The 14,584-nt window shown below is 49.0% G+C and overlaps 5 protein-coding genes across 5 annotated transcripts; 1 reads left to right on the top strand and 4 right to left on the bottom strand.

Annotated features, from left to right (window-relative positions):
• Nucleotides 1-205: 205 nt before the first annotated feature.
• Nucleotides 206-6,778, bottom strand: COCCADRAFT_6150 (uncharacterized protein; the record flags this gene model as incomplete). Its single annotated transcript, XM_007715440.1, has 2 exons — nt 206-473; nt 561-6,778. 2 exons carry the CDS (start codon nt 6,776-6,778, stop codon nt 206-208), a joined length of 6,486 nt encoding a protein of 2,161 aa, XP_007713630.1.
• A 689-nt stretch (nt 6,779-7,467) lies between these two features.
• On the bottom strand, nt 7,468-7,755 carry COCCADRAFT_99711 (uncharacterized protein; the record flags this gene model as incomplete). The annotated part of the gene is made up of 3 exons (XM_007715451.1): nt 7,468-7,524; nt 7,578-7,626; nt 7,688-7,755. Coding segments are annotated over 3 exons (174 nt in total), but the record flags the coding sequence as incomplete, so codon positions are not given.
• A 478-nt stretch (nt 7,756-8,233) lies between these two features.
• On the top strand, nt 8,234-8,836 carry COCCADRAFT_6147 (uncharacterized protein; the record flags this gene model as incomplete). Its single annotated transcript, XM_007715439.1, has 1 exon — nt 8,234-8,836. The coding sequence occupies one exon, from the start codon at nt 8,234-8,236 to the stop codon at nt 8,834-8,836; it is 603 nt and encodes a 200-aa protein (XP_007713629.1).
• A 1,055-nt stretch (nt 8,837-9,891) lies between these two features.
• On the bottom strand, nt 9,892-11,082 carry COCCADRAFT_37932 (uncharacterized protein; the record flags this gene model as incomplete). The annotated part of the gene is made up of 2 exons (XM_007715450.1): nt 9,892-9,943; nt 10,022-11,082. 2 exons carry the CDS (start codon nt 11,080-11,082, stop codon nt 9,892-9,894), a joined length of 1,113 nt encoding a protein of 370 aa, XP_007713640.1.
• A 1,360-nt stretch (nt 11,083-12,442) lies between these two features.
• On the bottom strand, nt 12,443-13,882 carry COCCADRAFT_99695 (uncharacterized protein; the record flags this gene model as incomplete). Its single annotated transcript, XM_007715449.1, has 1 exon — nt 12,443-13,882. The coding sequence occupies one exon, from the start codon at nt 13,880-13,882 to the stop codon at nt 12,443-12,445; it is 1,440 nt and encodes a 479-aa protein (XP_007713639.1).
• Between the last annotated feature and the right edge of the window lie 702 nt (nt 13,883-14,584).

The following is a 14,584-nucleotide window of genomic DNA, read 5'->3' as shown; positions in this document are numbered from 1 at the left end:
CATCGTGTACCATAGTGTAAAACTATATCAGCAAATCACAATCACAATCACAGTCCAATTCAAACACGCCCAATTTCAACCATAAAAAACATATTCATTAAAAAAGGTAGCAAAGAAACTCCATCGCCCCACCCCCCCAAACACCGACCCCGTTTTCATTTTCATATTCATAATCATACACCCCAAACCCCCTCATTACCACTACTTACAAACTCTCCCACCCCCCATTATTCACATCACCCTCCAACCTCCTCGCAATAAGGCTCTGCACACCGCCCTCGAGCCAGACCTTCCTAAGTAGCGCATCGTACCGTTTCTGATTGAGGAAAAGCTGGTGGTGACGACGCAGAGCCGGGTCGACTTCACCGTGCTTGTCGAGATAAGGGGCGACATGCCAGGTACCGTGGTCGAGGTTGAGGAAGAGGACCATGCATTTGCGGATGTGGATGAAGAGGCCGATTTGACCGCCACATCTGTATGCGTATTGTCAGTAAGGATTCCTTTCTTAATATTGAAAACGAGTTGTATAGGGAAAGTGTGGAGAAAGGGGGATGACGCACTTAGCTAAATGCTGATTACAGCCTCCACGATTCTTATTCGTCATGCAGCATACAGCTTGGCTACACATGATCTCACCGCAGAAGAGACACAAGGCAGGGTCTGTCAGCTCCTTGCCAGTCGTTGGGCAGCGGCGGCGTATCGCTTCGTCGGTGAGCGTATCGTAGTTCTTGGGCAGGCCTACGAGCTCGAAGATTGCGGGGTGGGAAAGCGAGATCGTAGGTCGAAGGGGATTGTTGCCTGCTTGAGCCCATAGCAAATGCCGTAGCCAGCCACCGACAATGGATCGGGTAGTGTGGGCTGCGCTTGTGCGCATGGTGAATGAGGCAAAGATTTCGTCAAGTGAGGGCAGACGGAGGATGGTGGATAGTCGCGCGAGTTCGGGCTCATCTGCGCGTTCGGTGGAAACGTGTGGCAGATCGATACCGTAGCGGACGTGCATTAGGATTGCGGCTTTGCGCACAAAAGGTAGCGCATATGTCGAGACTATGGTGTGTATGAAGTAGAGAAAGTTTGGATCCTTGAACCGTGGAGGGATAGGCATATTGTCGATATCGAGCGAGGAAGGCGAGTTGCCGAAATCGGTCACGTTGTAGATGACGCAGATAACGAAGAGAAGATTGTTCATCTGCTCTGTTGATCCAAAGCTGCTGCTAACCTTTTCTGGGTTTATGAACTGTTCAGGATTCGGGAAGAGGAGATCAGAGTCCAGTGGCATCTCTTCAGTCGAATGATTCTTTCTGCCCAGAGCAAACACAAAAATCACCCGAACAATCTCTGCAAGGTAACACATCCGCATGATGTGGTGAATGTCGAGATTCGCCGCTGAAACGATGCCGACAGCGCATTGAGAGAGGAAAATGAACGGATCCTGGCAAAGCAGAGGTGTTATGCCCTTGAGATCGAAGCTCAACACATCTGGGTCATATATACTTGGGTGTCCAACTAGCAACTGACGGAATTGCCGGCGCTGGATCTCAGAAAACTCATTGATAGTCTTGGTTGGACCCTGACCTCGCAGACCTCCAATCGCAATGTATGAAGAGACACTCTCTGAAAATACCCGGAGATGCGTGATTGTCTGTGGGGAAATCCTGTCAATCAGAGTTCCGCGCGCGGCTTCAGACTGCACGCCTCGTTGAGCAATTTCTGCTGCAGCGATCGAGTATCCAAGGGCCTGCGCAAGGGCATCTGTGTGTGTAAAGTCCTCCGAGATAGATGGTGTGTGTGGGTATGCAAACGAGGACTGAATGTTGTTGACTTTCAATGTGTCTCTGAGTCTGTGGTATATCTTGATCAACTCTCCCATGGGAACATCCTGGGTCAAAGCCGGGCTGGTTTGAGTTGGGCCGAATCCTGGTTCAGCGGCTTCCAGAGGTTGCACACCCAGGAAAGCCGGGACCTGGAATCGCGGCGCAAGCTGTGTTGATGGTTGTGCAAGAGCGAGACCAGCTGTCGGAAGCTGGGGCTTGAGAAGGTCAGGCAGTCGACTCGATACCGGTTGGATGAAATTCCGCTCTGCATACTCATAAAGCATCTTCTGGTCATGGGACATATCAGCCGGTACTTTCAACCCCTTTTCCAGACTCTTGTGAGTCGCGACCAGCTGTGACTCGAGCCAGTCGTCGAATGTTTGTTCAGTCTCTAGCACACCGGTACTAGATACCTTCTTTGCTTTCCAGATGATTGGTAAGAAAATGTTGCCAAGGGCTTTGCAAAGTGGGCACATGAACTCCTTGAGCTCAGGCCGTTCGGGGTGGTTCCTGGCAATCTGGCTGACATGGCGCCTCTGGGTCGCATTGAGGTATACCTCAAAGCAAGCAAAATGCATAATATGACCACAACCAGTGGTTACCGGACCTGGTGTCACAGAGGCTGGTGGGAATCCTCTTCCCAGTTCTTGCCTTTCACTAGTCACTCGCTCACCCGTGGCCGTCACCTTCTCAATCATGCGTCGGTTTCTGCCCGCAACGCCAAATGGTCGCAGGTCTTCGGCGGATCTGTCAAGACTACTTGGGGTCTGTACAACTTCATCTACCCACTCTGAATCTTCCAAGGGTGTTTGCCGAAGTATCCTGCTCTCGGAAATATATCCAAAAGATCCATACAGTCTCTGTTCGTTGCAGTCTTCTTGACATAGTATGCATGTGCCAGAGGGGAATTTCAGTGTCTTTTCTTGTTCGACAAGTCCCCCGGTTTCATCTTCAAGGTCGCTGAAGTCATCTTCACCCCAATCGAAGTCCTGATTGGCCAAGAATTTGCCTTGCTGCTCTTTGAACGCTGCCATGACCTTTGCCTGTCTCTCAAGAGCTTGCTTCTTCTTCAGCTCCTTAGACTCCTTATCTTGGGGCGCAGGTGAGGCAGTGTCCATTCTGTCAGCCGGCATGTTGATTGCAGCAGCAGCAATGATGAAAGAATCTTGCTGTCGCTGCTTGAGCCGATGAAGTATCAAACTGATCTTTGGCTCGCATGCCTTGAAAACCTCGATATCCTGAAGAGACTTTAAGATCGAAAGGACAGTCGGGTGGCCTTGTATTCCCATGCTGGCGTTTTGAGTCAACACTGAAGTGACAAACGACTCTGGTGCCTTTTCAGACCATCCATGTTCTGTGCTTTTGTCTTCGAGGATAGCAACAAGAACCAATTGTAGGACAAATTGAATGTATGTTTCTACACGAGTTGGTGGTATGCTTGGTGTAACTTGCGCAGCCTTGAGACCATATGCTAGGAGGTAATAGATGATCTGAGTGAACAACGGGGTCCTTGTAAAAGCTGACAGATCTCGGAACAAGCCAGAGGGGATTGGTCGAAGTTTCGGCTCGTAGACAATGTCACTCGCTTGCTTGCCGGTTTGCTTAGCAACGTATGCTTTGTAGATATTTTCCGCCTCCTCCCTCTGGTTCCGGTTGTATTGGTGAAGATACGGGTCGATCAAGTCGATGTATTGCTCTTTCAACTCGAAAGTACCACTATCAGACAAGCCCTCTGGAGGTCGGAATCTGGTCATTTCTGAAAGCACCTCAGGAAACTCGTCTAGGTTCTGAATCCGGTCTGACAAACGTGCTGTCATGTCGGAGAAGGAGAGTGGCTTGAAACACAAAACATGTGCAATGTCCTTGCGCATAGCGACCAGTTGAGACTCGTCGTTGTCCTCTGCAGGTATCAACGAGGTACGCTCGCTGAGAATAATGATCAGCAAGTGGACAAAGTCCTCTACCACATCAATAGCTTGGCTATCTTCGAATCCATGGTAGCTAGCTTCATATCTCCCAGTCATCCAGCCGACAAGTCCGAAACGATCGACCATGGAAGCTAGGAAAACTGACGGATCACACAAGACGAGAGCAGACTGTAAGAGGAAAATGTCCCGTTGGTGGGAAACGTCTCTCTGTGATACGCTTCGGTATTGAGTCATTTGGTGTCGCAATGTGATACCGTTCCTAACCCAGATTCCAGCGCGCATCTGTGCCAGCCACGAACACACCCGAAGCGGGAAATCGAACATGGCAAGTAAGTAGTCTTCAGGCTCGTGGACTGGAATAGGCGCTACAGCTGGGCCAAGGTCCATTTGTAGTTCGCTGTAAGAAAACAGAAGTAGTCGTAGGATGTCCTCCCGATTCATGCTCCGTGCTCGATCAATCAACCAGGATACAGTATAGTGAAGTGCATGATGGAAGCTCATCGGCTGAGTCGCAACAACGTAATCAACAATCTTGTATGGTTGCCTTTGAGATGACTCGGAATGGAACTCGAGAATGTCCAAAGTCTTGAACTTGGTCTCTTCTTTTAGTTCGGTCTGATCAAAGCGTTTGCGTTCAGCACCTAGCGAGTTAATGATAGCAACCTTTGCGGCTGCACGTATTGCACGTTGAATGTTGGTTGGATCTTCATCGCGAGTCCAGGCAAAAGATTCCGCGAAATGTCTACACAGCTTGTTGATCTCCCGAGTGATCAAGGAGGCACTGATCCAAGCTTCAGATTCAAATTCTAGATGCTCACCCACTTGTCGAACGTTAGGACAGATACCTTGATGAAGCTTGACAAGATCAAGGAATTGTAAGAGGTAGCGCGGCTCTTCACGGATTCTCTCCTGGACGAATTCTGATCCGAGGAGATATTTCATATCGAGGAAAAAGTGATACATGCGACGATTGGTCACGGCCCCTTGCTCGAAGGCTAACGTGGCTTTCGGATCGACGTTCGAGGGATAACCGACTTGACGCGTAGTCAAAAAGGTATAAAGGATGGCCATTAGATTAGTGAGGAAGTTTCCACGCTCAACCACCTCTGATGTGATAGATGGAGTCGTCAGCATCTGGAGAGAGAGGTTGATAATGGAGTGGTCCGGCTCGCGGTCCGCGATTAGATAGAGCTGGGCTAGAGCTGTATAGACGCCCGCAAAGCGCAGACCCAGTAAACGCTTGAATTCGGGGATTGTAACGACTGTGCTGATGAAGACATCGCGTATGCCAATGCGCAACTGCTTCCACATTCGCAAGTCGTATAAGATGAGATGATCTAGCCGTAGGCGCTGCCACAGATCCTCGTGAGGAGGAGTCCCGGGCTTCTTGCCATAGTTTTCAGGCTTCTCCAGCCAATATTTGGCCGGCCTTGCTGGCCGCAATGTCAAAGTCCGAGTATGTGGCGTCTCGGGTACAGGTAACATGGGTTCGACGTGGCTGAGTGACGGTGCACCAACTACAGGTTCACTATCGGACTCTGCGGGTGTTACGCTCTGTTCAAGCTGACCACGTTGTGTGTTTTGAGGAGCAGGGGGAGGCGGTGGTGGAGCAGGATAGCCTGCTCTGGCTGCTTCGGCCATTTCGAGCGTCTCATCTGCACTTTCGTACGCCTCCATCTCGACGTCACCATCCTCGTCCTGAGCGCCAACCTCATCAATATCCATATCATCTTGGGCATCGGCTGCAGGGCCGCCCTCGCCCTCCTCATCATCGTCATCATCGTCTGAGCCAGTGGTATCATCAATGGCATCGGTAGTCCGCTGTCGCTGAACGCGGATAATCCGTGGGCGTCGTTGCATAGGCAACAGGCCATTGAAGAAGCCATCCATTTCAGCTTCCTTGTCTTCCATTTCATGATCGTCGAGACCATTCTTGCCTATACCCTGATTCGATGCCTCACTACCGACTCGCCACGGTTTCAGCAGTTCTTCACAAACGGTGCGTCTAAGTATCTGGCTGTCTTCACCCACACTGCAACCCGCAATGTCCGAAATCCACTCGATGATGGCACCGCCCATCTGTTCGCGGAATGTATCTCGAGCAGATCGAATTGTGACAGTCAACTTGATCTCTTCGATGATTTTGGCCATCCTGAGAAGATCTTTGATGTCTGTTCGGTATACGATCGCACTGCGCCCCACGTCATTTATCTCATACGCCTTTGCAAGGCCAAACGCCAGTTTCTGTTTGCATGCGCGTGCGACTTGGTCTCTAACGTCATTGACCGTATGCTTCTCGTCGTTCCACAGCACTAAGCAGTATTCGTCGCACTCTTCAGAGTGGTCTCCGGAGACGTACCATCTCGAAATGAGGCGTGAGTTACGTTCGTCTTGTCTGATCGACTCTTCGCTCTTAGGTAGGCGCAGTTGTTCGGGGGAACAGGAGAAGACATCGATGAGGTAATCTAGCGTTCGGGCGATTGTGATGCGTATGGTCTCGACAAGTTCATCTGGCAGCATGGTGCCTTCCCTCGCCTTGCCAGCCGCCTTGGACTCATGCTCCGGGTCGACTGAGTGTATGTTGCAGTGTACAGGTCGTACCCACGCCTCGTCGTCTCCGCAGTCGCAGCAGCCGGAGTTACCAGGCGAGACACTAACAAAGACCTGGTGGCCCTCGTGGTCTGAGGCATCGAAACAGCGAGCGCATAGAACGCATGTATCGTCGGCCGTGCATGTCTTGCAGCGGTATGTAGCCTCGCCATTCTTGAAGATGTGCCCGCATGGCTTCCCCCTCGCTGCTGCAGTGTATTCTGCACCCTCTACTGCGCCCTGTGCGTCGCGCAAGCTCCATGGCTTCTGGCCGTCGGTTTGCGGTCCATTTGGAAAGAACAGAGGGAGGAAGTCATCCCGACCAGCAAGTGATCTGAAAAGTATCTCGCGCAGCTCACGGTCAGCAGCGAGTTCGAACCGGTAGTTGTGTCGCCTTGGCAGTTCGCGCAGCTGTCGACATAGTTCTTGCTCGTGTAACGACATGTACATGGCGCAGCTCCAGGCGGGATGGTGGGGTTGTCAGATGTCCCGCAGACGCGACGGAGGCAGATGTCGTGTATGAACAGAGCAGGATGTGTGCTGGCAGTGTTCGGTGTGGGCCTGCCACGTGAGTGAGGGCTTGCGTGATTGTGATTGCTTGAGTATTTGTGGTTAAGTGGAGGACGGGGTGCGGCGCTATGTCATATGTTTAAGTTTCGAGGTGAGGATCTAGGTAGGGCGGACCCCCGAGGCACGCGCAACGCCACCAGCGAAGGAACACTTGCCCCAGAGTCGACTGTCGTTTCACCAGCAAGACAAGACGGGTAGTCTGCGCTATGGCGATTCCTGCAGTATACGGATGCGTCACTTTGGTCCTGGTTTTTGACTAAAGGCTCCATCTATCTGTATCTTCACTCCCATCGCATATGCATGGCCTCTTCTACGCTACCAGAAAGCCTACGTAAGATGACAGCACCACTTTTCACGATGGTTCAATCACATCCAACTCACGCATGCAGCGGCCTAGCCCTATAGCCAGGATACCACAGCGCAAATGCACATGGCAAAACAATGGTCGGGCTGCCAACTTGAATTGGTATTTCACATGTTGTAGATTACACTGGTATGGACTGTGGCTGTCCCCAAGAACCGCAAAGAGAAGTCTATATCATGCTCGAGTCGTAGTCTAGTCGCTTTTCCTACTCGTCGTCCTCGGCAGCCTCCATGTATCGGTGCTTGATGTCCTTCCATTGTCGCTGTCAACTGCATTAGCTTACATCGCCCTCGATGATCCATTGGTGTTACATACGCCGCGGTTGACTCTGTCCCAGATCTTGTCCGAGGAGGTGTCGAACGCCCTGTAATTTCCATCAGCTTCCATCCCTTCCGCACTCTCATATCCCGATCTTTGCGACATACAGCTGAAGGCCGAAAGCGGCACCGAAGACGGTGAACAACATGGTGGTGTTGCTGCGGAGGACCGCGCTGTCATCGATGGTCAGTGGGGGTCTGGCGAAGGATATGCGCGAGGAAAGACTTGCTTGTAGACAGTGCCGAGCATCTGCATGTGGCTGTTAGCGGGCGCTCGAGGCCATTCTTCGCATCAATTAACTTACGCCAGACATTTTGGACGTGTCGAAGGGGCTTGGTGGGCTGTTTGGCGGGATGTGGTGGTACTTTGCTGTCGGTGTCAAAGGGCGAGGTTCGTCGACAAGATTGAAGCTCTCGCGTCACGGGGATTTACACTGCGCTAATTGGCTGCTTGCGGCTCCTGCTTGGCTCTCTACCTTACTTTGACCCCCCCACCACGCCCATTTTCACACTGCACACTGCAAACAGCTCATATCAACACAAACTAGGTGTACGCCAAGTTCCTGGAACGGACCGGCAACGGTCCCACGAAAGCAATTGATATTTCTGGGCGGTCGCGGTTGTCTTGTACCCCTAGGCGCAACTGCTCACGCCATGCCTTCAGCAGCTACCCCCGCCATTTCAAAGGCTGGCATCACAACATCAGCCACCGGTGAACGTCATATTCCGTCCTCTGTTCGTCCAGATGGCTCCATACGCAAAGAAATCCGGGTTCGCCCAGGCTACCGCCCACCCGAGGATGTTGAACTTTACAAGAACCGTACTGCTGAGGGATTTCGAAACCGAGGCAAGAGCGGCGTGCCAGGTGCTGAGACCATCACCAAGGAGGATGAGACCAATAAAATGAGCCCTGCTGCAAATAAGAATGCCAAGCGCAGGGAAGCCAGGAAGAAAGCAGCAGCTTCTGCAAGCGACAGCAAGGAAGAGCCGAAGCCTGGTTCTACCGAGAACAAGGACAAGGACGAGGCGAACCCGGAGCCTGGGAAAGTCTTTGATCCAGAAGCCGAGAAAGAGAAGGAAGCCAAGAAGCTTGCTAAGAAGTTGAGACAGGCTCGCGAGCTCAAAGATAAGAAGGAGAAGGGCGACAAATTGCTTCCGGAGCAATTTGAGAAGGTCATCAAGATCAACGAGCTAATCCGCCAATTGGACACTCTTGGGTTCGACCCACAGGGAGAGAGGAAGAAGAGCGAGACTTGAAGCAAGCCACGCGAGTTGCCTCTTTAAATACTTGTATAGCCACCCCAGGCCTGTGGAACCCCAACACTCTCGCGGATTCGCATAACCACATCTGGGAATCCGCGCAATCCAGAATTAATGTGTGCCTTAACACAAGGCCACATCCTTGGACTTCCGGTACCTCAGTTGGAACATATATCCAACTTGAAAAGGCTCAGACCCTCCTTCAGTATCTGCTAGCCACCGATTGCACTCAGCACTCTCAGGCCATGGCCGTTTCAGTTTAAGATCATCTAATGGCCCAAATTACAACTTCTCTATCCCATGGATTGCGTAGTAATAGGCCTCTTCCTATTTAGCTCGCATCTTATATGAGGCTGGAACAATGTATCGTAGGATACATACGGAAAAAAACGAAATACCAAAATTGTTTCATTGTACCATCTGCTCCCGTTTTTCATATCTCTTGGCCCCTGTGTATAATCAAACTGGAAATTTCACGCTCTCGAGATTCATCTGATTAGTATAGTAGCCAATATTGATTCACGTTTTGTGAAGCATATCAAGCGCCACTCAATCTTGTAGTCACGTGATGCTGGTATTCTCCTCGACACAACTTGGTGGTGACATTGTTCCAAGATCACGGCGTCACTTGAACTACCCCATTAGTCTGCTATCAAGATGCCGATGCATCATAAACTAATCGCGATACCCGGTCATAGCCAAGCCCCATCAGTGAAATACCTTTCTACTCCCGGCGCTCAACGAGCGAAAAACGTAATCGAAGAAAACGAGTCCATTTCAGATACACAAATATAACCCCAACTTACACTGAGTACCAGCATGCTACAGGTCTCACGCTGGCAAACCTGCTGCAGAAGCTAGGCATCGACTATATGACTTTAGAGGCAGCTAGAAGAATCGGTGTAAATCATTTGTACGTTATTTTCTGTATGGATTTAATATTCTTTAAAAAGCCCTTCTTACCAAGGACCATATGTGCACTACCAGAACAATAAGATTGGACGGAATTAGGGTCAAATTCACTTTCGCAATGAACATCGATGAAGCAAACACTAGCACTGATGCCCATTATCCTTTTCCGTATTCCTCTTTCCAGAATTCATCCTATCCATATCTTGTTTCTGAGAATTGCGATAACGAAGCGTAGCTCTCTTGACAAGACCATTTTGTATCCTATTAGACTCCAGATCGCGATGCTTGAAGTCTTCTTTGCTGGGGTTACATTCAGCAGAAGCGCAATCGCAGAGGATTCGATATCTGAAGGGCTCTCTCGTCTCTTGAGGCTGTACAGGAGTCTTGTAAGCTAGTACCGCAGTGCCCTCGTCCAGCGCGGTAGCCCGGTCTTTGTGGGCTAGCAAGACAGTATCGTGGGATAACACGGCTTCGCCAACGTCCATGTGACATCTTCGTACTGGGCGGTTGAACTCCATGCCGGATTCTTTGTCCAAGAGTATTGTGAGATCGACCAGAAGATGCTGGATGCGACGAATTCGATGATCGGGTATGACAGTGATGATTCCTGGATTTCGCTGCTTTTCTTTTTGGATGTCCCTCTCATATTTCTCCAACACTTCAAGTTCTTTCTCACTAGTTATACTATCCCTCATCTTTTCGTAACCTTGGGGATTATCGCTACCCTCCCATGTAGTCGAGTACAAGTATCTGAAACGGCGATAGATGATGCTTTGCAACTCGTCCTCGTACCACCCAAACACTTTCTTCAACTCCTTTGATTTGTCGGCTTTGTCGGCTGTAGCTTTTGCTGCGTAGTTCTTCTGAAACTCGACCCATCCTATTGTACGTAGCTCAGCCTCATTTCCATCACCATCCAGATCAGTAGAGATGGTCATGTGTTCCTGAATACTCAATAGGTCGCCTTCAAACCAACGAACTTCTAGACTTTCGCGTCCAATGTAATGCATTGATATGAATTCGTCTTGTATCTTCCAGAGAAGCCTCTTCAGCAAATGTGCCCGTTCGCCTCTTATGTGCGCAAAATATTGCGTCATTTCGCGGATGATGTGTACGCCAGCAAAGTACTGGCCAAACAAGAACGAGGTAAATTTCGGGTCCCAGCCATCCCCATAGGCCTCGCATCTTTCCGAACTATAGTACTTGTCTTCGAGGATATCGTAAAGCCAGTTGGCGAGGTCCCAAGATGCGATGAGGAGAGGTACCGAATACCGAGCAAGTGCTTTTCGATTTCTGCGCGATTCCAGTCGTCTTTCGTTCAACCCAGACATCCAGGCTGTCGCAAGGGCACCGCATAGAGCAAGAATGCCTGTAAGAATGGCTGCGATGGAGCTTCCGTCAAGCATCTTGTGCTAAGAAAGACTGTCTGCCCTGAAACGAGGTTTTCATGGGACAGTCTATCACGAAACAATTCTAAGAGAAATGTGAATAAGTGGACTAGCAGTGCTTGGAGGCGGTATGATTGAAGCCTCCAGGAATGTCTCAGTGATCATAACTTTGTGCAAAACTTAGATGTGTCTAAGTTTATGCAAGGGTCCGCTGACTATATAGAACGAATGGTGTCCCTTTTCCTTGCGAAGTGGATCAGCGGTCCAACCTGTATTGCTATCAGCTGGGCTGACGAAACACCTGTGCCGTGTTTGTATTGCAGATCGACCAGTGGATTCATTGCAATTGGCTGATCTTGATGTTTTATCTTAAAGCGGAAATGCTTTTCTCCCTAGTCCAGGCTTCCGGGCCCAAGATCGATAGAGCTAAACCTACTGACGCGATCGACGATCTTAAAGGCAGAACAACACAGCTCAGGAACCGTCAGACACTAAACTCGTGATTGCCGATGTTATTCATTCAACAATATATTCTTTGAGTGAACTTAAGGCATTTAATAGTAACGCAATATTGAATTGAATGTCTTGTTATTTGGTAGATGTACGACCTTCTCTGGCCCCACAGCACTATTCCTACCCTACCCAACATTGCCTCGTTTTTTTAGATGGCGTTATTCAAGTTTAACTGATCTCCGACATGCATACCCTTCTATAGCATTTTATGGTATAGTAGTTCAGCCCCAAGTGTAGATCAATTAGAATACCCGCCACGGGAAGTCTGTGCATGCAGCACGCTAGACCTCAAAAGTGGGCGATGATGAAATCATATCCGGTTTCGACCACATTTCCTACACGGCACGAACACTGTTCCTTACCGCCTTAAGCCACCATCAAATAATCTAACTGATTTTATACTAAGCGAGTTCAGCTCCATGCTCGTGCTGGACGCCACAAGAGCTACGTGTCAGCTCGGCTTGTACCACAACATCGCTTATACCCCATAACGAGTTGTGGGTGTTTGTTCGGGATTGTACTCTATGATGAGCCAACCTCGATGATCGATTCCCTGTAGGTTAATATAGGAATCCAGGCAGCATACTAATTATGTATCAAGATCACATGCATCTTTTTGACCAAATCGTCTGATCGCTCTTCATAGTCTGGCCAGCGCGTACTTGCTCATCGACCTTTGATACCAACCTCCATCAATTGCAATATCACACTCATCTGTTTGAATACACTTCATCGGAACCATAATATACGCTATCTGGCTCATTCTTATGTCGCTAGCTGATGAGACATTTCAAAATTCAAATACCGACTTATCAATCTCCATCCTCCAATACCTCATCGTTTGATATCCCTCCCAATCAATAGTACGGACCCAAACATTATATCTTGCGTTTTCTCCGAGCCAAAGTTTTGCTTTCCTCTCTTCTTCCTCATAGATAGGATCGCCTGGTTGCAACCTTTTAGCGTCCTCTATACATCTGAGCATTTCGCCCCATGGTCTCATCGAATAAAACTCCCATTCTACACGTAGGGCCTTCGCTTTCATGTAATTGATTTCAGCTTTTTCGTGAATGGGAGGATCGTAATGTGACAAGAAGCCATGGACACGTTTTCTGTGCGTCTTGAGCAAGTCGAAAAGAGCATGGGCGGTATCCCCGATGTACTGGTAATTATCTTCTTCGATACGCTTATCCATTAGCTTGGAGAGATGAGCAAAAGTGCACCGTGCTAAGAGGTAGTATAGCCTGTGAATAAACTGGCTCGTATGGAAACAATTCTGTAAACCTTGGTCGCACAGCTGGTACGTGAGTGGAGCGCTAAATCGAACACAGTGGACTAGTTCAAGCCCCTCGGTACAGAAGTTGGCGCATTCCACGATGTTTCCCTGATTCCAAGAGGCTTCGGAACTGTGGGCATGTCTTTCGATGTGAGCTTGGAAGAAAGCCAGACTGATAGCCGGATCCTTGGATACTTGCTGGACAACTTCGGTAGCTAGTACTTTGTCATCGCAATTCCTAATCTCAAAATGGTCATAACCGCGAAAAGTGTCTCCTATGTGCTTCAGAAGCTTCTTCTGCTCGATGTCTGAGTGGGAGTTCCGTATATTCATGTAGCTGGTCTCCCTGTTGCACTCTTTCCTCTTGGGATTGAGATCCACTACCACCTTTATTGGTAGTCGCATAGAAAGCAATCTTTCATTTGGGTCAGGCAGCTTTTCATCGGTAATGTGAAGTTCAAATCTCTTGAGTATATCCATACAATCTTCCAATAACATAACAATATCATTATATTCGCCATTCATCGCCATCTCTTCTGGTGTAGTATTTTTTTCGTTCAGTCTTATACGCATGGTGTGCCACGGGAATGATTCCGGACGCACCTGCTCTCGTTCATCCTGGTAGGCGGAATACAGAGCAAATACTGGGGGTAAATGGCCGCGTATCATTAAGTGTTCGTCCGTGGAGTCGTGGATTTGAACAAGGACAAATAGGTTCCTCTCTAACATAATCTTGTAGCCTTCATTGTGAATTTGTTTATTCACGAGCAAGAGGTTGAGATCCCCAGTGAAATGGCATATTTGCACATCTGTCCATGAACACAGACCTGCACACTGTGTAATATCATACGGGCCACGGCGGTGACTGAAAGAACAAAGGGCATACTCATAGACTGCATCTCGGATCTCGCGAGGCAGTCCAAGGAAGTTGAAGTGTTGGTAGGGCTCAGGCATGGCCGAAGAGATGCGTGTAGCTAGAAACTTCTGACGTCAACGATAGCGACGCGGTTTTTAGGGTGTTTGAAAAGGTAGATATTTTGTGAGAGTCAGGGTCGTATGAATTTTCTAAACATTAGAGAAATGCAGATGTAGATACCAACCTTAACATGTAGCAAAAGTCAGCGCGTAAAGTACTAACGTGCCCGTACCCCGCACTGGTGCGAAGTCAAGCGGAGCGGAAGCCATCCAATCAATCACAGAACACAAAGAGCATTGACGCGGGAAACTTTAGTAGATATTTATTGGGGGCATTTAGAAATGACATAAGTAGCAATCCAAATTATGATCTCACTGATTCCCCTTCTTGGTCTCATCACCATGCAAAATGCACATCTCACATATCTTGATATGGCCTTGCCAACCTGCCAGCTTGACGGGTACAAAGCAGCATTGGACAATGAATTCAAACCAATAGATACGCTGTAAACTGACCAGCAACTCCATATGTAGCTGATAGTCTGCCCAGTTTGCGTCTGTATCCACTCCCTTCTGTTTCCCTATACCACCATAGCAGTTCCACCATTGCATAACGTGGTTCACAAGCGAGTCGGCCACCCAAGCGAGTCGGCCACTTTACACTAGCGCGTCAACTTCAAGTTATTACAACAGACTTTTATCATAGTTAATAAACTATTACGATATACTAAATTAATTATC

The sequence above is a fragment of the Bipolaris zeicola genome (genome assembly GCF_000523435.1).
Source record: "Bipolaris zeicola 26-R-13 unplaced genomic scaffold scaffold_106, whole genome shotgun sequence".
In the NCBI taxonomy this organism is placed as follows: Eukaryota; Fungi; Ascomycota; class Dothideomycetes; order Pleosporales; family Pleosporaceae; genus Bipolaris; species Bipolaris zeicola.
This window is presented reverse-complemented; position numbering and strand designations above follow the sequence as displayed.